The sequence below is a fragment of the Capricornis sumatraensis genome, chromosome 1, assembly GCF_032405125.1.
Source record: "Capricornis sumatraensis isolate serow.1 chromosome 1, serow.2, whole genome shotgun sequence".
NCBI classification, from domain to species: Eukaryota; Metazoa; Chordata; class Mammalia; order Artiodactyla; family Bovidae; genus Capricornis; species Capricornis sumatraensis.
In genome coordinates, this window is record NC_091069.1 from 33,529,557 (window position 1) to 33,551,796 (window position 22,240).

Below are 22,240 nucleotides of genomic sequence, written 5' to 3' on the forward strand. Positions count from 1 at the left end.
CAGAGAGTGGCCGGTGGGGGAGGCGGAGGTGTCAGTGGTGATTTGTAGAGTCTGGGGTAACTCCTGCTGAGGCTGAATTTGCTAGCTTTTTGTACCTTGGGGAAGACTGCTGTAACCCCACATCCTGACTGCGACTGCCAGGTCAGCAGTAGGGTCTGTGGACAGCCCCCTCTTGTGGTGGTGGTAGTTGGTACCATGTGTATAGCCCTCTGTGGTTTCACTAGTCCTGCCACTCTCTCCTTTGTTTCCTGGGTATCTCCCCCAGCCATGGGTATTTGTGGCCCAAGAAACTGTTTTAAGACACATTCTAAAGGATGTGAGATTATCAATTTATTTCAGAGATATAAAGAACAAAGAAATAATATGACCAAAATCCATTAGATGTTTTTCTTTTTTTCCTTAGAAATACAAATGTCTGACGGCAGGGTCTGCACTCCTCTTAGAGTCTATAGAGTCAGGACCCTGTTAAGCAATGCAAGCCATGGCCTTTGAGTTCAAAGCCTTGGGGCACAGGGGTTTTGAGGGCAGAGAGACTCCCTTCAGAGTTAGAACAGGGATGGGGCCTGTCCTTCCCCTTGACTCCCTGTGCCTTTAGCTGGAATATCTGATGAACCGCATCAAGAAAGTGGAGGACTATGAGAAACAGCTCAACAAGCAGAGGGTCTGGGACTGCGAAGAGTACAACACGATCAAGATCAAGCTGGAGCAGGACGTGCAGGTGTGACTTGCTTCTCCGCCAGGGTGTCCGGGCGGCTCAGCAGACGGAACGCCTGTGAATGTCTCATCCTTGGCAAACACTCACAATATTCTAGAGCTAGTCCACCCAACCAGTACTTACTCATTATCTGCTCTCAGTGATCGTATCTGAAGGAGCTTATTTACAAGAAACATGTGGAGGAATTCTTTCTGTAAAAAACCAGTGGAAAACTGCCAAGATGCTGAAGGGGTCTGGAAACCATGGCATGTGAGGGATCATTGAGAGAATTGCGCATTTTTGCCGGGTGGAGGGAAAATGTCTCTAAGGCCAGGTAATGGTAGGGTGGCCACCATGCGATGGGTGCCTACCATACTCCAGGCACTTAACACACAGTTTCCCTAATCCTTATAGTAACTCGAAAGGGAGAAATCACTAGTATCATTTTATATGCCATGAAATTGAGGCTCAGAGACAAGGCTGTTTGTTTCTCTGGTAAATGGTAAGCCCTGGATTCAAACCCAGTTCTGTGTGCCTTCCCTGGTGGCTCAGAGGTTAAAGCGTCTGCCTCCAATGTGGGAGACCTGGGTTCGATCCCTGGGTCGGGAAGATCCCCTAGAGAAGGAAATGGCAATCCACTCCAGTATTCTTGCCTGGAGAATCCCACAGACGGAGAAGTCTAATAGGTTACAGTCCATGGGGTCGCAAAGTCGGAGCGACTTCACCTTCACCTTCTGTGTGCCTTGGTAACTTCTGTCTTTCCCAGTATTCCAAACAGCCTCCTGATGCTGGTTGAACATAGCAGTAAGGCAGATTCCGACTCACCATCAGAAAGAACTGCCTCATAGTTGGAACTGTTTAACACAGAAAAGGGTCATCCCACAGAACAAAGAGTCCTTTTATGTCATAAAGTATTCAGAGGCTGAATGACTGTCTGTCTTCAGTGTAGAAGGATTCCTGCAGTGGGAAGGGGGTTAGATTTTCTGGTTTCTAAAGTTCTGTACAAACATAGGATTCTGTGTTTCAACATCAGTTAAAAAAAAAATTATCCCTAGTTATGTTTAGATGTAACATAGTTGCATCTTAACATTCAAGCATGTTCTGTTCATTTCAGTCTTCATCTAGAAAAACATGTTAAAGTTTTTCCACATAGCCTTTGGTAGAATTTCAGTTCTTAACTCCTCTTGTATAATGAGATTAAATTTAAAAACCCTATTAGGGAATTTCCTGGTGGTCCAGTGGACCCAGCACTTTCACTGCCATGGCCCCAGGCATTAAAAAAAAATCCTATTAGACTACAAATATGTTTCCAGTCTTGAGAATTTTCTTGAGCCTTTCTTAATATTAATGTCAGGGAGCTGAGAGTTACTGACAAGGAACAGTAGACTTTTGTAAGAAAGCAGCATGGCTTCTGTGGGCTGTACACATTACACTGTTAATGAAAATAGCTATAGTTAAGTTTTCTGAAGTTATCTTGGTTCTATGATCATTTGCATGATAGCAGTACATACTGGTCTTGAACAGTGAAATAATGGAACCTCACATTCTCTTTTGTTGTTGTTTTGTTTTTCTTTTTGTGGTAAAGACCTTTAATAGAAGATCTACCGTCTTAGCAAATTTTTAAGTTTAAGTACATTATTGTTAATCATGAGCTCTTGGTTGTACGTTATATTTCCAGGACTTATTCATCTTGCACAGATGAAACTTTGTAACACTTTGACTAGTACCTCCTCATCTTCCCCTCCTCCAGCCCTTGCTACTGCTGCTGCTAAGTCGCTTCAGTCATGTCCGACTCTGTGCGGCTCCGTAGACGGCAGCCCACCAGGCTCCCCCGTCCCTGGAATTCTCCAGGCAAGAACACTGGAGTGGGTTGCCATTTCCTTCTCCAATGCATGAAAGTGAAAAGTGAAAGTGAAGACACTCAGTCGTGTCCAACTCTTTGCGACCCCATGGACTGTAGCCTGCCAGGCTCCTCTGTCCATGGAGATTCTCCAGGCAAGAATACTGGAGTGGGTAGCCATTCCCTTCTCTGGGGAAATCTTCCCAGCTCAGCTTCAAACCTCAGTCTCCTACATTGCAGGTGAATTCTTTACTGTCTGAGCCACCAGGGAACCTTTTAAAAATCCATTAGTCCATCAGCAGGTATTTAGATTGTTTCTGTATCTTGACTGAAGTGAATAATGCTGCAATGAACATGGGAGTGCAGATACCTCTTTGAGTTCCATATTTCAAATTTTCAGGTTACATATTAATATTACCTGATCAAATAGTAACCCTATTTTTAATTTTTTGAGAAACTGCCATATTGTTTCCATAGTGGCTGTACCAGTTTGCATTTCTGCTAACTGTTGAAGGATTCTTCTTTCTCCAGATCCTTGCCAATGCTTGCTGTCCTTTGTTTTTTGATAACAGCCATCCTAATAGGTGTGAAGTGATATCTCATTGTGGTTCTGACTTGCCGTTCCCTGATGATTAGTGATGCTGAGCATCTTTTCATGTACCCATTAGTCATCTTCATGTCTTCTTTGGAGATATGTCTGATCAGGTTCTTTCCGCATTTCCTAACTGAGTAACTTATTGTTGTTGAATTGTAGGCTTGGAACCTCATGTTCTTAATCCAATGTTCAAATGCTTGAATGAAGTCAGGAAGTTATTGAAGGACATTAATGAAGCCAAGAAGGACATGGGACATGAGGAGATTATAGAGGTTAAGAGATAAGACTAGGGAGGTGAGGGGCAGAGAGGCAGGTAGCCCAGGAGACCTGGCTTTCCTGGCTCACGCTGTCTGGATGGACTAGTGGTGAGGTGTGGGTATTTGGTAGGCAGACAGATGGAGACTCTCAGAGTGGGAACCTGTGTGCAGTTCATCACTGTAACAGTTCTTCCCTGTGTCAGAATGACTATCAGTTCAGTTCAGTTCAGTTCAGTCGCTTAGTCATGTCCGACTCTTTGTGACCCCGTGAATCGCAGCATGCCAGGCCTCCCTGTCCATCACCAACTCCCAGAGTTCACTCAGATTCACGTCCATCGAGTCAGTGATGCCATCCAGCCATCTCATCCTCTGTTGTCCCCTTTTCCTCCTGCCCCCAATCCCTCCCAGCATCAGAGTCTTTTCCAGTGAGTCAACTCTTCTCATGAGGTGGCCAAAGTACTGGAGTTTAAGCTTTAGCATCATTCCTTCCAAAGAAATCCCAGGGCTGATCTCCTTCAGAATGGACTGGTTGGATCTCCTTCCAGTCCAAGGGACTCTCAAGAATCTTCTCCAACACCACAGTTCAAAACCATCAATTCTTTGGCACTCAGCCTTCTTCACAGTCCAACTCTCACATCCATACATGACCACAGGAAAAACCATAGCCTTGACTAGACGGACCTTAGTTGGCAAAGTAATGTCTCTGCTTTTGAATATGCTATCTAGGTTGGTCATAACTTTTCTTCCAAGGAGTAAGTGTCTTTTAATTTCATGGCTGCAGTCACTATCTACAGTGATTTTGGAGCCCCCCAAAATAAAGTCTGACACTGTTTCCACTGTTTCCCCATCTATTTCCCGTGAAGTGATGGGACCAGATGCCATGATCTTCATTTTCTGAATGTTGAGCTTTAAGCCAACTTTTTCACCCTCCTCTTTCACTTTCATCAAGAGGCTTTTTAGTTCCTCTTCCCTTTCTGCCATAAGGGTGGTGTCATCTGCATATCTGAGATTATTGATATTTCTCCCGGCAATCTTGATTCCAGCTTGAGTTTCTTCCAGTCCAGCATTTTTCATGATGTACTCTGCATAGAAGTTAAATAAGCAGGGTGACAATATACAGCCTTGACATACTCCTTTTCCTATTTGGAACCAGTCTGTTGTTCCATGTCCAGTTCGAACTGTTCCTTCCTGACCTGCATACAGATTTCTCAAGAGGCAGGCAGAATAACTATACTGTACCACGTTTTACCCTTGAACTGAGAAAAGGTAATTGAATCATGGATTACCCATATTACAATATGTGAAATATTTTAGTAGATTGAACTTTATCATAGTGCCTTGGAGCTGTAGTCACGATAGTAAAGTCAGATAGCATCAATTTTTGTCAGAAAGATATGGCATGCAGTTCATTTCCTAACACTAATTCTTTGCACTGTATAATTTCTAAAATACGAAACTAATTTTTTTTGCAAACCCCCAAAATATTGAAGATCCAGTACCTATAGGTTTGGTTTGATGGGTACAAGAAGTAAAAATAAGAAGGTATACTTTTCAGTTCTTACTACTAGAAAGGTCATATTAACAATGAACAAAGAGAAACCTATAAACATTATATACTCAACAATTTAACCACCGATACCCACCACTCCAAAATAAAAGAGCTAGGAACACTTAGTTCTTGATGTAGGAAGCAACTTTTATTTTTAGGCCTTACGTGCTCATTTAAAATTGGAGAATGGTTTAGTACAACTTTACTGCCAGAATATTAATCACAAAAATTAAATACAAGGTATTTACTTACCAAGTATTGTGAACTTACCTGGTACAAAGCATAAAAACAAATAAGATATAGTTTCTGTCCTCTAGGAGTTAACAATCGTTTGAGTTAGAAAGCAAGATCGTGAATAGTCTAAGTAGTTTAAGAGAGTGAATGAGGGCTTTCCTGGTGGCTCAGTGGATAAGAACGCCACTGCAGGAGACACGAGTTCAGTCCCTGGTCTGGGAAGATCCCACACATGCCAAGGAGCAACTAAGCCGTGTGCCACAATGATTGAGCCTGTGCTCTCGAGCCCGAGAGCCAGAACTGCTGGTGCCCGAATGCCCTAGAGCCCTTGCTCCACAACAGGAGAAGCCCATGCCACTCAGAGAGCAGCCCCCACTCTCCGGAACTAGAGAAAAGCCCACGCAGCGGCAAAGGCCCAGCCAGGTCAAAAACAAACATAAATAACATAAAAATTCTACAAAAAGATAAGCTCATATTCATTGCTAATGGCCACAAAGGCCTTTCTTTTTTTTTTTTAAAGAGTGAGTGACAGGAAGAAAACGGTAAGCAAGAGTTTGGAATGTGGAGTCTGTAGTTCTTAACGGAATCCCTGGGTCCCCCTCCGCCCCCACAGGTTGAGATCAGTGATAAAGAGGCCCAGTGGTATCTTTAGAATCAGCTGAGAAGGCCAGAGGGAAAGGCTGTACCAAATTTCTGTTCTGCTGGGGCGATGTTGGCTACCAGTGTCAGCCTGGGGCAGGAGTTGGCTTCAGAAAGGAGCTCCCTTGCTCCTGCTACTGCCCCAGGAGAAAGAGGAGAAGAGAGGAGTGATCCACACCCACAGTCCCTGGAACACTGAAGGATTTTGGTGACAGGTTAAATTATAATCTTTATAAATGATTCTTCCAAATTAAACATGATGTTTTGCCATTACTCTATAGGAACACAGAATACAGCTTTGCAAAAATATCTTTGGATAATTGAATAAGCACAGACGTTTCTCCAGGCAAGAATATTGGAGTGGGTAGCCATCCCCTTCTCCAGGGTATCTTCCCTGACCTAGGGATCCAACCTGGGTCTCCCATATTACAGGCAGATTCTTTACTATCTGAGCCACCAGGAAAGCCCCAGTTCCCTAAGAATATTAACAAAAAGCAGGAGTAGATATTTTCAACAAGAGGAAATAAAATTGGCTAATAAATATTCAACAGTGCGTGCACAGGCAAAAGACTATAAATTAAAACAATCCAGTGACAGATGATTATTATTATTACATGTATTTTTGCCTATAAAACTGACTTAGATTTAAGATCTGTTTTTAGATCACATCCACTGGCTGGTTAGCTCAGTTGGTTAGTGTGTGGTGCTAATAAATTCTTTTAGGTCACAAAGAAAAAGACATGGCCTAATTACTTCTGTTCAGAGTTTTGTAAACTGTATTCAACTAGGTGAAATATTGATGATGGTTTCACAAAACCAACAACAAAAAAATGGTGCCAGTGGTATTTTTTTCCTTTGAAGATGTATTATGTAAGAAAAATAGAGTCTATTTACATAATGATTATTATGTAATAATCTGCCTTTCAGAATAAAATTCACTGGAGAATTCATATAGTAAGGCTCACATTTATAACTTACGTGCTCTTCTTGTGTTATAAATATAGAAATTGTTCTATGGCCCAATAAGTTTGGCAAATGCTGTCTTAGTGACAGGGGCTCATTGCAAAGGAGGTCCATGGACACGGTTAGAGCAGACACCCAGATGCTCAGGGTCATGGGGCTCCCCAATGCCTCGATCCCAGCAAAGCCTGGAGTTTGCTCATGATCGTCCAAAATCCAGAGCAGCTCTGGAGACCCTCCTTTTCTGTGAGTGTTCACACTCTCTCAGATTGTCACCATCCAACAAAAAACTTTTCTATTGGACTTCTGTGCCACCCACGCTGAGCAGTGGCCTCCCCAGTATCCAGGGCTGGTCCCATTTGAAGCAGCAGAGATGGTTATGATTGGAGCACAGTGGCATAAATCATCATGACTTTGCTGGAAGAATTGCTGAGAATCTTTTCCCCCAGTGGACATAGCACACAGCCACCCCTAGAAAGTTGCAGGGCCCAGAGCAGTGGCTCAGGCTGGAACCACCCTGGGTAATTGCACTTGAAATGAAGCTGTGCCTTCAGCATCTTCTATAGGCCCATTGGGATACTGTCAAGTCAGAAATTTCTAAATGAAACTTTAAGCATGTTCAGCAAGAGTGGGGTGCGGCTCCAGGCAGCTCCCTGCTCCGTCCCAGGCCTCCTGCCCCAAGGGCCAGGCCTGCCCTGCATGGTGTTGAGCACTGACAGGTGGGGAGGTGGGTACTTGCCCACAGTCAGTGGAGTGTGAACCATAAATTGTGGGAATCAGTTTACTGAGAACCTTTGAACCTGACTTCTGAGAATCTACTATAAGAAAGTAAAATACTCCCAATATTTTACATGCAGTACTTTCCACCATTATTTTATAATATTGAAGATTATCAAATCAACATAAATGTATATACTATAAGGAAATAATAAAACATCATGGTATATGATAAATATTTCACATATGCTAAATTATAAAAATATTATGTGCCATTGTATGCTTAGTCGATCAGTCTTGTCCTTTGACAACCCTATGGACTGTAGCCTCCCAGGCTCCTCTGTGCATGGGGATTCTCTAGACAAGAATACTGGAGTGGGTTGCCATGCTCTCCTTCAGGGAATCTTCTCAACCCAGGGATCGAACCCAGATCTCCTGCATTGCAAGCAGATTCTTTACCATTTGAGCCATTGTCCAGACCTTTAATTTGCCTCTAATGATAAATTTTCTAAGAATTCAGGTAGAGACACTTGTTCCTAAGGTTCCTCCAATATGACTTCAGAACAAATGACTAGGGACCCTCGGGTGTAATAAATTGTACCAGGACCAATTAGAATTATTTTTTAAAACTTTAGATTCTTGAGCAACAGCTTCAGCAAATGAAAGCAACTTATCAGCTAAACCAAGAAAAGTTAGAGTACAACTTCCAGGTGCTGAAGAAGAGAGATGAAGAAAGCACAGTGATTAAGTCTCAGCAGAAGAGGAAGATCAACCGGTAAGCTTGCATGCAGAGTGTCTTTCTTGTGGGCCTTTCTCTACTGAAAAGAGGGATGGGTATGTACTCTTTTGTAGGAGTAGAAATTGTTAAGTATAACTAATTCTTAGGGCTTCCCAGGTGGTGCTAGTGGTAAAGAACCCGCCTGTCAAAGCAGGAGGTAAGAGACATGGGTTCGATCCTGGGGTCTGAAAGATCCCCTGGAAGAGGGCATGGCAACCCACTCCAGTATTCTTGCCTAGAGTATCCCCATGGACAGAGGAGCCTGGTAGGCTACAGTCCATGCGGTCACAAGAGTCAGGTACGCCGGAAGCGACTTAGCATGCACGCATAACTAATTCTTATTAAAATAGGTTTTTCTTTTTTTCTTTTGAAAACAGGATACATTCAACCGGTTCTGTCCTCTTGACCCCACAGGCAGTTTACAGCAAAAAGAAAAGAGTTTACAGCAAAAAAGTCTATCTCCCATCCGTCTTTTGTCTGGGTCCTCTGTCCCACCTCTGGATTCGATTCTTTCGCTTTTTCCAAAATTTCCTTATGCACATACAAGCAAACACAAAGTCTCGTGCCCATCTGCTTTTACACAACTAATAGCATCCTATACACATTGTTCTGTATCTTCAAGATGTTTCCATACCAGTTCATAGAGAACGTTCACGTTATTTCTTAAGCTGTCTTGTATAACACTGCATAGATATGCTAGAATTTACTCAACCAGGCCCACACTGCTGTGCATTTTGTTGACTTCTAAACCCTTGCTGTTGCAAATAATGCCAACATAAGTATTAGGTTGGTCAAAAAGACCGTCCGGGTTTTTCCATGACATCTTACAGAAAAACCCAAATGAACTTTTTTTTGCCAACCCAGTACTTATGTCAGTGTGTCACCTTGCGTGTGCACAGGGCTATCTGGAGAATAAATCTCAACTTGTAATTACAGAAACAGTACATGTGCATTATACAAAATTGGAAAATACCTCAAGTGAAAGTAAGATAGAAACATATGTGCTCAGTCGTGTCTAACTCTTTTCAACCTTATCATCTATAGCTCAGCAAGCTCCTCTGTCCATGGAATTATCCCAACAAGAATGCTGGAGTGGGTTTCCATTTCCTTCTCCAGGGTATCTTCCCAACCCAGGGATCAAACTCACATCTACTGTGGCTGCTGCATTGGCAGGCAAATTCTTTACCACTGAGCCACCAGGGAAGCCAAGATAAAGACATAAAAATACCATATTCTTACTATCAGGGATTAAGTATATTTCTTTCCCTCTCTATATTAATATATAGATATGACATCATACTGCAACTCTTTTGTAAATTCTTTTTAAAAAGTCAGTAACCTCCACCTTTTCATTTCAGCAAATTTCATTTCATCTAAATATCTGGATCACATTCATATTCTCCAAAGAACTGTTGTTTAAGTTGTTTAACTTTTGTTGTTAAAGTGGTAAAGAACCCGCCTGCCAATGCAGGAGACCCTAAAAGACTGTGGGTTCTATCCCTGGATCCAGAAGATCCCCTGGAGAAGGAAATGGCAACCCAGTCCAGTTTTCTTGCCTGGAAAATTTCATGGACAGAGAAGCCTGGCAGGCTACAGTCTATGGGATCGCAGAGTCAGACAGGACTGAGCAACTTAGCACGTAGCATCCTTTGCAGTGAAAAGTGTTAGTTGCTCAGTTGTGTCTGACTCTTTGCGGGATCTTCTGACAATTTCAGGATAATGCTTGAAAGGGAAAATTTTATTTTTAGAATTTTTAAACTGAAACTATGTCAGTCCTCAAACCTTCCTGTTCCTGTGTTAGTGGGGCTACTGTTCAGTAGCATGAAGTCTGAAGTCTGGTCTGGGTTCTGAAAGCCATGCCTGTGTTATTTCATGTGACAGATTTCCAGTTACAGAATTCCTGTTGGCAGTGAGCTGGGCATCGGTGGCCTGCCTGTGTTCGTCATGCTGTGGCCCTGTCTCTTGTAGTGCTGGAACCTTTGACCAACCCCCTCTCCTGCCAGCCAGGTTCCCCCGGTGCCCTGTGTGAAGCTCTTCCTAGCACTCTTCACACAGTTCTGAAATTAACGTTTGTCTTTGTCTCTGGGTGCACTGATGGTGCTATGCACTCAGACATACCCTTGTATTCATCTTGGTATTCCAACATATCCTTGGCACAAAAGAGGCCTTTCAAGTTTGATGAATGAATGAGTGAATGAATGAATGAGTTAGTGGACTCATTAATAGTGTCAGCTCTTTCAGGATGGGGCACTTGTATATCACAGGCTTGTGGTGCAGTATAAGTTTTTCCTTTCTGTTTTCCTTGTTTCAGAAGTTGAGGGAGGTTATTTCAGTCTGTGAGTCAGCACTAGATGTGGCCCCTGACAAGTGCTGTGTTGAGGATGATTCAGTCATACTCTTGAATAAGAGGCTACCTCTTGGTGGGTTTGAGGTTCTGGATAGTTTCAAATGCATTTAGTTCTGGATGATTCCATTACCGCCTATTGCTTTCCTTTCCTCGATCACAGTTGTAGCTGTGTTTGGGAAAATATTTGGGAGGGTTTCCTGCACCTTCCACAAGTCTGAGCCTAGGTTTTATAGAACTGAGTGGAGTAGATAGCAGATGGACAGAACATGCGTTGCAGCCTTAGTTCAGCGGTAGATTAACTTTTTCCCCCCTTCTTCAACTCAGCCTGCATGATGTGCTTAACAATCTGAGATCGAAATATAACAAGCAGGTCAAGCAATTTCAGGAGGAGAACCAGTCCCTAACCTCAGACTACAAACGCCTTGTGTTGCAATTCAAGGAGCTTCAGAAAGCCATGAGGTATGTCAGGGACGTGGGTCCCAAGGCATGTGCCCTAGGAGGGGGATTGTGGGAGTTGAGCTGGTAGTGACAGTGATTCCATTAGTGTGTGGACTCACCTGCTTTGGGGAGCTGGGCCAGGGCACCAGAGAATCTTTTCTGCTGTCTCACCTGTCCCTTTACTTGCATGTCACCTGCCTTGTTCTCATAGGGGAGAATCACGGGTTCAGAGATGGGGCTGGGTCCAGGGTTTTCCCCCAGCTCTGCCTCAATTCTTGCCCTCCTGCTAGCTGAGGGTGTCTGTGGGGGACTGGTCCAGCCCTGGTGTCAGCTGACCACCATCAGTAACTCTCCCTCCTAGGCATTTTGCTCTCATTGATGATAAGCAGTTTCGGGAGATTTGGCTGATGAATGAAGAGGAGGCGAAGGACCTGATAAACAGAGCCTTTGATGTAGACAGAATCATCAATACCCATCATCTAGGGCTCCCCTGGATGGCACCCAACTTCTGGTTCCTAAAGAACGTGGGCCCAATTTCTCAGCGGCAGCAGAAGTCCACCACACAGATCTTAGAGGAAGTCCTGATGGAAGCAGGTGACCGGAACAGAGTCAGAGCGTCTGCAGGCTGGAGTGGAGGGGCCTCTAAGAACATGTGTTCGCACCAGCAATCTGCTATCTTGCACTTTTCAAAATCTTTTCATGTGTATTATCTCATTTTACCTTTTGAGCAAGTGGTAAAATCTGGGTAGTACCGTGATTTTTAGTACTGTTTTCAGACAAGGAATGTATAGCTTTAAACTTAACATTTGTAAATTTTAGTGAAGAAAAATTTTGGCTCTTGCCATCAGCTGCTCTTGCTGACATTATTCTTCTGTGAAGCAGCTGCTTTCCCTGTATTTTCATTGACTGTTTCTAAACTGCCGCAAGGTTGGAAACCATATAGTGGATGTGTTAGATCGATCTCTAAAATAAGAATAAATAGGTTCACTGTTTCTCTCCCACTTCCTGGTCAAGGCTGGATTTTGAATGTGACATTTCCAGGTAGATAAAGTTGAGAGAGTGAGGCATTATAGGCTGGCCAGGAGCGGCAGAATTCTCCACATAGTCTCTTATTTCAACCCCAACCCTCCCATTTTTTTTTCCCCACAACATAATAGGTTTTCATCAGCTAAAGTGACTTTAATGCCTTGAAGAGGCCTTTGAAGGTATACATTTTCTCAAGGAAAGCGGTTTGATTGTTCCTCACAGTGAACCAGGCAGAGGAATCACCTTCACTTTCTGTCTCTTCTATGTCCCTTCACAGAAGAGGAAGGGGCAGACCAGGACAGCTCGGAATCAGAGTCTTACCTGGACCTGCCGAAGCAAGTTTCAGCAAGAACGACCCGCAAGATCTTGATGCTCCTGTGCGATGAGTCGGTGAGGCTGGGCGCCTGGCGGGAGGCTTTGCGACTTTCTGCTCTTGCTTCTCGAACGCCGCCTTGGACGACACTGGACGGGCCAGAGGTGGCCTGGAGGCAGCAGTGGACTGGTGCCGTTGGCACAGGATGGTGCCATTGTGGGGGGACCCCTCCCCTCTGGGCTTCACGGGGTTTCAGAGAAACTGTCATGCTCCCGAGCTGGCCTGGCTGGCCAAGGGGTCCTCCCTTTGTGGGTCAGCAAGGTGGGTTCATGCCAGCAAGGGACCCCTGCTAATTCATTCTTTTTTTTAATGCTAAAATATGCTCATCTGCAAGCGAAAGGATCCCAGTCCTGTCCCCTTGCATCCATCTGACAGTAAGGTGGCCACAACCTATGGTGGCCTTTCTCTGGGAGCTGAGTTTGCAGTTACTCTGGGGGAATTAGGCCTTGGATGTCTTCACTCATGTTAGAAAACCCACTGGAATTGGTGTAGTGATCTCGTTGGAGCTGGTTCAGCTAGAAGTCCGACTGTACCCAAACAGAATTGCTGTTTACTTAGGTCTTCGTTTCTGAGATGGGAAAGAAGTGGTATGAAGATTGGCAGGCGCCAGTCCACTTGGGACAGTTCTTGGGCACGAGGGGGATCTCCTGCCACTGAGGGCAGCTCCTGCTGAAGGAGGAAGTTGACCAACACTGTGCTCTGTCCGCTGGCTTGCTGCCTGCAGCCTGCTGTCCATGGAGCCCTCCCCCCGGCATTGCTCCCACTCCGGGGGTGCACCCAGTCTTCTCCCCTTTCAGCCCCAGTTGACGGATACTGGGTTCTGTTCCGGTGTCTCCATCTCTCTCCAGCCTTCCTCCCCTCCAGATCAGCACCTACTGCTGTGTCCTGGGGATGTCTGGGGACTCTTGTTCAGGCTCTCAGTTGTGTCCAACTCTTTGCAACCCCACGGACCTCAGCATGCCAGGCTTCCCCGTCCTTCACCATCTCCCAGAGCTTGCTCAAACTCGTGTCCATTGAGTATGGGGCTAGCATTTGGGTGAAGTGACATGGGCGGGAGGGAATGGGACAGGATCAGATCCGGATTGTGGTGGGGAGCTCAGGTGTTCGCCCCCGCGGCCTGTGGGCGAGGTGAGTCAGCGCCTTCTGAGGACACCTCAGTCCATCATGAGGACTGGCTTCGTCCCTGAGAGGGACTCTTAGGCATCCCGGGAAGGCCTTCCTCTGGGGTGCCTGGCAGCTGCCCGACATTTCGGCCCTGGGGTTCTTCTGCTCTGCGGAGTCGTCCCTGACTCGTTGCCCGGAGGGGGACGGGCTGCAGGACTTGTCCTGAACCCCGTCTCCTACTGGAGATATTGTCTCCCTTCTCCTCAGGGTTTCCTCATAGAGAGCAAGTTGCTGAGCCTACTCCTGCCCCTGGAGAGGAGCGAGTGTTACCTGATGAGACTGGACGCCGTCTTCTCGGTGAGTGCCCCCCAGGCTGAGTGGGTGCAGGGTTCCAGTGTAACACAGCCCCCTGGGTTTTGCAGCACTGCCTCAGCCCTCGAGTAGCTGCCGGGCTCCCGGGGCCTCCCCAGCTCACTGTCATATCTGTCCCTTTACCTACTCTCCATGCCAAGAATTGGCCTCAGAGTTGCGTCGGTGACTCCCATCCCACCCCTTCCTCTGCCAGCCCCTCTCTCATTCATGGCCCAGCTCTCAGCTGTGGTTCTCCCCTTCACCCCTAAACTCAGAGGCGTGTTCAGCCCCCTTTAGCATGCACCTGCCCACCAGGCCTGTATGGAGCTGTTCTGAGCGTTGTTCTCTGTTCTGATGTGCGTGTCCACACTCACTGTGCTGTTTGGTGTTGAAAGGCCTGTTCTCTGGGTCATGGTAGGGGCCAGGGAGGCTGAGGGGAGCCAGACCTGGCTCTTGGGAGCAGAGGGACTTTTTCTTAATATGGTGGTTTTTTTTTTCAACTGTTTCATCTATTTATTTATATCTGTATAGACTCATGATTTTTCATTGTTTTAAACACATTCTAATTCTTTCTCTTTTTTTTTTGCCTTATTATTATTTTTTTATTTTTAATATGGTATTTGAAGCAGTCATTCTATTTTTCCTCAGGCCCTTGGAATTGAAAATGAGGATGACTTGTATAAACTGGTTAACTTCTTCCTCAAATACCAAACTCATCATTCACCTTCCAGCCAGGTAAGGTGAAGTGTAATAAAAAAAAAAAAAAAAAGAGAGAGCATTAAAAATTCTCCTGGAATCCCCCAGAAGGCACTGCCACCTTTGAATAATACTTGTGATTTGGAAAGATCCCCTGGAGAAGGAAATGGCAGCCTACTCCAGTATTCTTGCCTGGAGAATCCTGTGGACAGAGGAGCCTAGTGGGCTCCAGAGCATGGGGTTGCAAAGAGTTGGACATGACTGAGAGACTAGCACTTTCACACTTGGGAGAAGCAGTGGGGGTTTTGTATCTAAGCTGATTTTAGCACTTCCCTTGGCATTGTTACTTTTTGTATTTGTAAAGGAAAGGCTAGCTAGCCATCAGATCCTGTTCTTACATTGAGGCCCAAGGGGTATTTTCCAGGACCTTCCTTCAAAGCCAGGCCTCAGCCACATGAAACCTGGGCTCACCAAGTTCTGAATATTTTGATTCATAACACTTTCTTGCAAAGCAAGGCCCATTTTTAATAACTATCTTGATTGTAATTGACTATTTTGAGGAAGTCATCATGTTACAAATTTGTAAAATTTTAATATTAATATAAAAATTAAAAACATGAATTAAAAAAGGTTCTTAGAATTTTTAGTATCACAGTGAGTATGAGTATCCTGATGTGCTTCCAGAAAGAGTTGGCTGAGGGGACAAAACTGAGAAGCCATAAGAAGAAATAAGGGCAAACTGGCTGCGTCAAAACAAAAAGTTCTGTAGATCGAAAATCAATATAAGCAAAGTTAAGACATAGGTGACAGGAGGGGGAAATATTTTTAATTCATATCACAGATAAGGGGTAATTTCAATATATAAAGAACTCTCATAAACCAATAAGAAAAACATCCACAACTCAGTGGGACAGAAAAGGGATATGAACAAACACCTTTTAGAAGAGACGTACAAATAATTTTAAAGCATATGAGAATATAATCAGGCTTTCTTATATTTAGAGAAATGAAAATTAAAAGCGCTCACATTCAATTTTCACTTGTCAGGTTGGCAAAAATCCATAAGTTGGATAACAGATAGTGATGGCTGAGGTTTGGGAAACAGGCATGCTCATAGTTTACTGGTGTGAGTGTAAATCGTTGAAGCCTCTGTGGCGGACAGCTTGGCAGGATCAACTGTAAAACTGTGTAGTATACTTTAGCCTGTGCTCCTCTTCTAAGATTTTATCCTATTGATGTACAGTTGAAATGATATGTTTATCATAGCTTATTCATCATAGCATTGTTTGAAATGACAGAAGATTGGAAATGATCCAGATTTCCATCATTAAAGAACTGATTAATATAGGCTGCATCTAGACAATGGAATACTATACAGCTGTAAAAAAGAACAATGAAGTTCTTTAGGTATTTATGGGAAAAGCGCTCTAAGGTTTGTTGGTATGTGAAACTCTACTATGTACATAGTAGAGTATCATTCATGTGAAAATGGGAAGGAAAAGTGAAAGTGTGTGTGCTTATATGGATATATATTTCTTTGGAAGGATATATAAGAAACTGATAATGTTGGTTTACTGGTGGGAAGTAAACTGAATGAACTGTACAGTGGGAGTAGAAGGACTTTTAAAAATTAAAAGATTAAAATTTAATTTGTACTATGAATCAAGAAGATATTTATGCCATAAAAGCTTTATACATATCAATAAAATGAACACCTGTGAACTGGATACCAAACTAGAACGTTATCACTGGTGTGTGTGTGTGTGTGTATGTGTGTGTGTGTGTGTGTATGTGTGTGTGTATGTATGCGTGTGTGTGTGTGTTTAATTTGATTTCACTGCCCAGCATGCATGATCTTAGTTCCCCAACTATGGATTGAACTCAGGCCCCTGCAGTGAAAGTGCTGTGTCCTAACCACTAGACCACCAGGGAATTCCCCCATTATCACTGTTATGAAGCTCCTTGTTTGCCTTTTCCTGGCCCCATCTTCCTTCTTCTCCACTCTTTTCCTTTATTTTCTCTTTCTTTGTGTGAATGTCTGCATCTTTCTTTTCCAAAACTTCTGTAACTTTCTGTAAACATTTTCTCCATTTTTCCTCTTTCTAGCTGTCTTCATACATTCATGCTTGCATGCCTCCAACCATAGTTTCCCTTGCATCTTTGTCCACACCAGTTCCTGGCATCTGTGTCCCCACTACAGGAGCCACTGGATCTCAGAGCAGAGAAGGAGGGGAGCCTTGTGGATGGGAAGTCGCAGGAGAAGGAGCCCCCTCCTTCTCCCAAGCTCATCCACCCCAACGACGTTCTCAAGATTCTGGAGGCCTTTGTCATGGGTCTGAGGAAGCCCAGGTGGGCTGTGGTGCTGGAGGGCTTAGCTGAGAAGTGGGGGGGAGCTGGATGGGATGGGGGCCCAGCAGATACCAGGGATGGGAGAAGAGGCTGAGCCAGAACTCAGGGAAGTGAGTAGAAGGATATCCAGAAGGAGGGCGAGAGGAATCCGTGGATATTGCAATGAAAGAAATAGATACAGAAGAGATTTGCATGTTTTCATTCATCATTCATTTATTTAATGAACATCTGTTGGGGGCTACTGTGTATAGGCCCTGTGGGGAGAACACTTTGTGATCAGAACAGTGGTCAAAGCACATGGAGGTGTCAGGCTGCTCAGAGGGGAAGTGGTCACCTTCATCTGAGACATCAGAGAGGGTTTTAGGAGGAGATTGCAGCAGAACTGGGTTTTCCTTGGTGGACAGAGTTGGGGGAAGGGCATTTCAGGATGTCACAGTGCAGGGAAAGACCTGCTTCAAGAATCATGACAGAGTGGTATGACTGGAGTGTCAAGGGTCTGGGGAGTGGGACCGGCTTGGGTAGAGGAGCCAGGCTGGATCTTGAGAGCCTTATCCAAATTCCCCAAGGTCTTGGTCTTTACCCTTTGGTGGATCGGAGCCAGAAAATGATCTCAAGCCATGAGGGAGCCAGAAGCAGACTTGCATTTTAGAAAGATGACTTTGGCGGCCAACTGATGCCTGATTCAGGGACCATAGTGGGAAGGTTTGTCCAGGTGGGAGGGGATAGCTTGGATGAAGGCTATCCTGGGGGTGCGTGGAGCTGCTGTTAAGTCACTTCAGTCGTGTCCGACTCTGTGTGACCCCATAGATGGCAGCCCACCAGGCTCCGCCATCCCTGGGATTCTCCAGGCAAGAACACTGGAGTGGGTTGCCATTTCCTTCTCCGATGCATGAAAGTGAAAAGTGAAAGTGAAGCCACTCAGTCGTGTCCAACCCTCAGCGACCCCATGGACTGCAGCCTTCCAGGCTCCTCTGTCCATAGGGTTTTCCAGGCAAGAGTACTGGAGTGGGGTGTGTGGAGAGAAGATAACAAATTTTAAGAGCTGCCTTGGCTGCATCCGTGGAAGAAATGGACATAATAGTCAGCTATAGAGCCAGTAAGGTAAACTGATTGAGAGGAAGGGAGTGGATGACACTCCTTCATAATGGTGACAACAGCGCCGAGAATCAGGAACCTTGATGGATAAGCAGGTGTTGTTTCTGAGGCTCTTCCATGATCAGATGAAGGTGACAGAAAGTCTGTGAGGGGCACTGCTTGGGGGCCCTGGTGAACACCAGGTTGAGGGGAATGATACCAGTGCTTTTGACCTTCAGGGACTTCTGGGCGCCAGTGAAGTTGCTGAAGGTTGTGCGAGATGACTCAAAGGACTCCGAGTACTGGGAGGCCCTGACCACGGTTATCCCTGCCACCACCCAGAACCTTTGGGACGCTCTGTATACAGCCTTGGGGAAATACCAGTGAGTGTGTATGCCATGACTCGGGAGGAGGAGGGCAGGTAGGGCAGGCCCAGGGCAGGCAGGTAGGAGAAGCACCCTGCTGGGAGCAGCCACCTTTGCTGCCTCCCTGTCCCAGGAACTCTTGGAGAGTAAAGCTGCTTTTGGCAACTCAGGTGGGGGGCCGTGTAGTGTTGGGGGATCGAACCCTCTGGCTTTGCCCTCCCTGTTTTGTTCCAGGTGGCCTAGCTTCTTCAGGGCCAGAGGGCAGCCCTGGTGGGTGAGGCTTCTGGGGTCCTCAATCATCTCCAACCAGAATAGAAGGGCAGAGATCCTGGCTCTGACTTGATTGAGAATAGAGGAGGATTCAATGGGCCTCTAACCAGTTTTTCTGCCCAAAGCCGTGTCCTGACCCAGAGGGCAGAGCTGCTGATAGAAAACGATTCTCTGGAGAGGCAGAATACAGAGCTGCAGCAGTTGCTGCAGCAGTATCTTGACACCAAGGTGGGTCCTGGGGCGGGGCAGGACACGGGGCACCGGAGGCAGGGAGGCAGGACACTGGGGTGCCAGGGGGGCATGACACTGGGGCGCTGGGGGGGGGGCCAGTGCCAGGGTCCAGCCTCAGCAGAGTCCAGGGATACCTTCAGGATGGACAACATTGGTGAATGAATGAATGAATGAATGAATGAATGATTGACATGGGGTGACTAAGCTTCAGTGAGTGAGGCCTGTAACTTTATTTTCAAAAGGGACTTTTATACCTTGGCTTGTAATAGAAGGAAATGAAAGATGCAAGGTCATGCAGAATCAGCCCAAACACTCCAGCAGTTTTGCCCTTATCGAAACCAGGATTTTTTCTGCATACCTTTCCCATAGACAATGTTGTGTACATTATCTTCTGGCCTTGGAGGCCTGTGAGCATTTTACGGCCCTCTTTTGATAAAGGCTGCTTAACCAGAAAACTTATTTTCCCTTGAAATGTTTTTTTTCTTTATATTTCTAATCTATGTCAGCCTCAGAAAGTATTAAACAGAGTTACACTTCTCACGGAGCAAAGGTGCAGTGAGTTACAACAAAGAAAGAACCAATTGGCTCAAAGGTCTGATGTGGTTAATTCCAAGGCTACTGCTTGTTTTTCTTAAATTCCAACTATGTTAACTAATGCACTCCCAGGTGCACAATGGATAAGGGATATGGGAACTTGGCAGCAAGCATTGGCTCAACAGTGAAATCCTACACTAGCACTACTCTAATAGTTTTTAACTCTTTGAAAGACTCTATATTTTTAGGCTTCCTGTGCCTCTCACAGTTGGGAGGCTGTGAATAATCATATGCGTAGCTAAAAGAGTCTGGATAAACCTGTCAGGCAAGCTAGAAAGCCATCAGAGGGGTTTGAATTGAAACACTCCTATCATGTCCAGGAGACTTATTAACTAAAGCCCTAAGTTAACTTTTTCCAGAGAAAGGTGGTCGGGGACAGCCCCCTGTTAATGTCAGAAGAGTTGGTGAAAGACATAAAATAGTAAGACAGATTCTGGTTTTGGGGTAGATGCTCAAGCAGGTCCAAGGGTCTCTTGAGTCCTGAAGCCTTGCTTCACGGGTGGGATGGCCCAGGGAATCCCTCGAGTCCTGAAGCCTTGCTTATCAAGTCTCCTTCGCATGACCTTGTCATGGGTGGGATCTCCTGTGCTGGCTCGCAGCAGGGCAGGACACTGGGGCGTGCGGGGGGTGGGGGGTGGGGCGGGGCAGGACATGGGGCACTGGGGGGGCAAGACACGGGGCGCCAGGGGGGTGCCAGGGGCGTGGCAAGACATGGGGCGCCAGGATGGGGCAGGACACTGGGGCGCCAGGGGTGGGGGCAGCAGTGGGCCTGGCGGAGATGCTGGAGGAGGTGAGGCATCCCCTCCCCACCACCTCCAGAGGCGAGGGAGCTTTGAGATGTGGGCTGTCATATTATCACTTTGACGCCCATATAGTTTTTGGCACCAGATGCTTGCTGGGATGGCTTTGCCAGGCAGTGATCCACCTGGCGCTGGCCTCACAGCTTACAGAGCCCTTCCACAGAAATTTCCTTCTGTGGTCCTAACAGCTGGTCTGTGAGGTGGACAGGGCAGGAGTGATTCTCCCCTTTCACAAAAAGGAGGATCAAACCACAGAGCCTCTGTCACTTGCCCAGAGCTCGGGCTCTTCCCGCTCTGCCAGCCCTGGGGGTCTGGCTTGGGATGTGACTCCAGGAAAGGGGGCTCCAACCGAGGCAGATGTTCCCCCCGGCCCCCTACCCAGACCTGCTCCAGGGACAGCTGGGGTGACTTCCCTGTGTCCTAGCGGGAGGTGGGCTCTCATGGTCTGATCTGCTGGGAAGAGCCCATTGGCAGTGCAGCTGCTGGCTCTGCTCTGCTCCTGTGGCGCTTCCTTCACGTGGTGCTTAAGGGTGTAACACTGGGCTGGGCGTACCTCCTGAGTCATCAACTGAGGGCAGCCACATGCCAGGCCCTGGGGATGTGTGGCCTGTGGGGGTCTCAGGCCCCTGGCCACACCTGAGCAGGGCATGTGATGAGCCTGGGGGTAATAAAGGCCTCTTGGCCCAAGACAGGATTCAGTCATTTGGGAACCATAGGGGGGCCACCCTTCCTTTGATGCTACAGTGGACAAAAGACTGGGGAAGAGCATGGAAGAATGAGGCTAGATGGGCAGGTGAAGTGGGGAAGTTAGGGTTCTAGAAAATGGATCAGAGGGGAATGTTAAGAGCATTACCAGAGGCTGGTGTGCTGGAGCAGAAGTCAGGCAGGGAGCCCAGGACTCGGCTTCTGAGGAAGGCAGGGTGTGTGCAGGCTGGCCCAGGAGACTTTGGGGAAGAAGTACTCCTAGAGATTTGGAGGCCTGTTGGGAGGTGGATCCTGGCGGAAGGGTAATGACCATTACTCTCTCTTTTCCAGATAAACTCTGAACTGCAAGTTCCTCCGACTCAGGTGTTCCGGGTCCCCACAAAATAGAGCCAGACCTTGAAAAGCCTGTTTCGGTAGGGCCGACACTGGTGTCGCTGTTGGTGTGGGAGGCAGCACCCCCCGGGGGCTTCCCCAGGCCCACTCCCTGCGTTTTTCAGACCTGTTGTTGCCAGGCCTGTTGAAATAAGGCGCTGAGAAGAGTTACCTGGATTCCACAGTCCTGATTAAAGTCTTAAAAAAGTTGTGTCTGAATCACTTTAAAGAGCAATCCCCACCTGACATCTCTGTGTCGTGAGGGGACTTTGTCCCCAGCTTCAGACTGGTTTGAGAACAGGCACACAGCTGCAGGCCGAGACTGTGGCTCAGGGCTCCCTTCTTGCTTCTGGGAACAGGTGGTACCTGGGAGCTTTGGGCCATTTCAGAGTCTGTGCCTTCAGACTGTCACTAAGAGTGTGTTAGTGAGCTTTTGGGGCCCCTGGGTCCACCAGGCTGTGCCCCTGGGCTGTGGTGTGACTTTCCTCCTGGGGCAGCCTAGGCAGGCAGCCCTGTACCTGAGGCCCACCTTGAACCCTGGGTCACAAGGCCCCCCCCACTCCAAAGCGGCCCAGCCTGTGCTGAGCTTGCCAGCCGACCCTGTGCACCCCTCCCCCACAGCTCCCCCCACCTGACCCACTGCAGACTTGTCAGCTCAGGGTTGGATTTCTTTTATTAAGAGAAAAATCACCACTTAAGAGAGGAAAAACAGCCAAGAGAAACTCAGCTCACACAGGCGGTGGGGGCGGGAGGTGGGCAGCCCTTCAAGTGCAAACTCCAGGCAGCCCCCCAGTATTGAAAGGGCAAGCCCAGCGGGGGCTAGGCAGGTGGGTGGGGTACGGAGTTCACTGCAGGCGTGCTGGCTTGCAAGGGCTAGTCTGG

At 46.5% G+C, this 22,240-nt stretch overlaps 1 protein-coding gene across 1 annotated transcript in view; it reads left to right on the forward strand.

Annotated features, from left to right (window-relative positions):
- Positions 1-21,373, forward strand: part of DRC1 (dynein regulatory complex subunit 1) — a 40,216-nt gene extending 18,843 nt beyond the window's left edge. Inside the window, exons 7-17 of the mRNA XM_068983984.1 lie at positions 596-718; positions 8,121-8,260; positions 10,935-11,069; positions 11,410-11,642; positions 12,352-12,464; positions 13,819-13,908; positions 14,551-14,637; positions 16,799-16,947; positions 18,261-18,404; positions 18,782-18,884; positions 21,317-21,373. Of these exons, the coding sequence (XP_068840085.1) occupies positions 596-718; positions 8,121-8,260; positions 10,935-11,069; positions 11,410-11,642; positions 12,352-12,464; positions 13,819-13,908; positions 14,551-14,637; positions 16,799-16,947; positions 18,261-18,404; positions 18,782-18,884; positions 21,317-21,373 (1,374 nt within the window). The remainder of the gene's footprint in view (positions 1-595; positions 719-8,120; positions 8,261-10,934; positions 11,070-11,409; positions 11,643-12,351; positions 12,465-13,818; positions 13,909-14,550; positions 14,638-16,798; positions 16,948-18,260; positions 18,405-18,781; positions 18,885-21,316) is intronic.
- Positions 21,374-22,240: the final 867 nt, after the last annotated feature.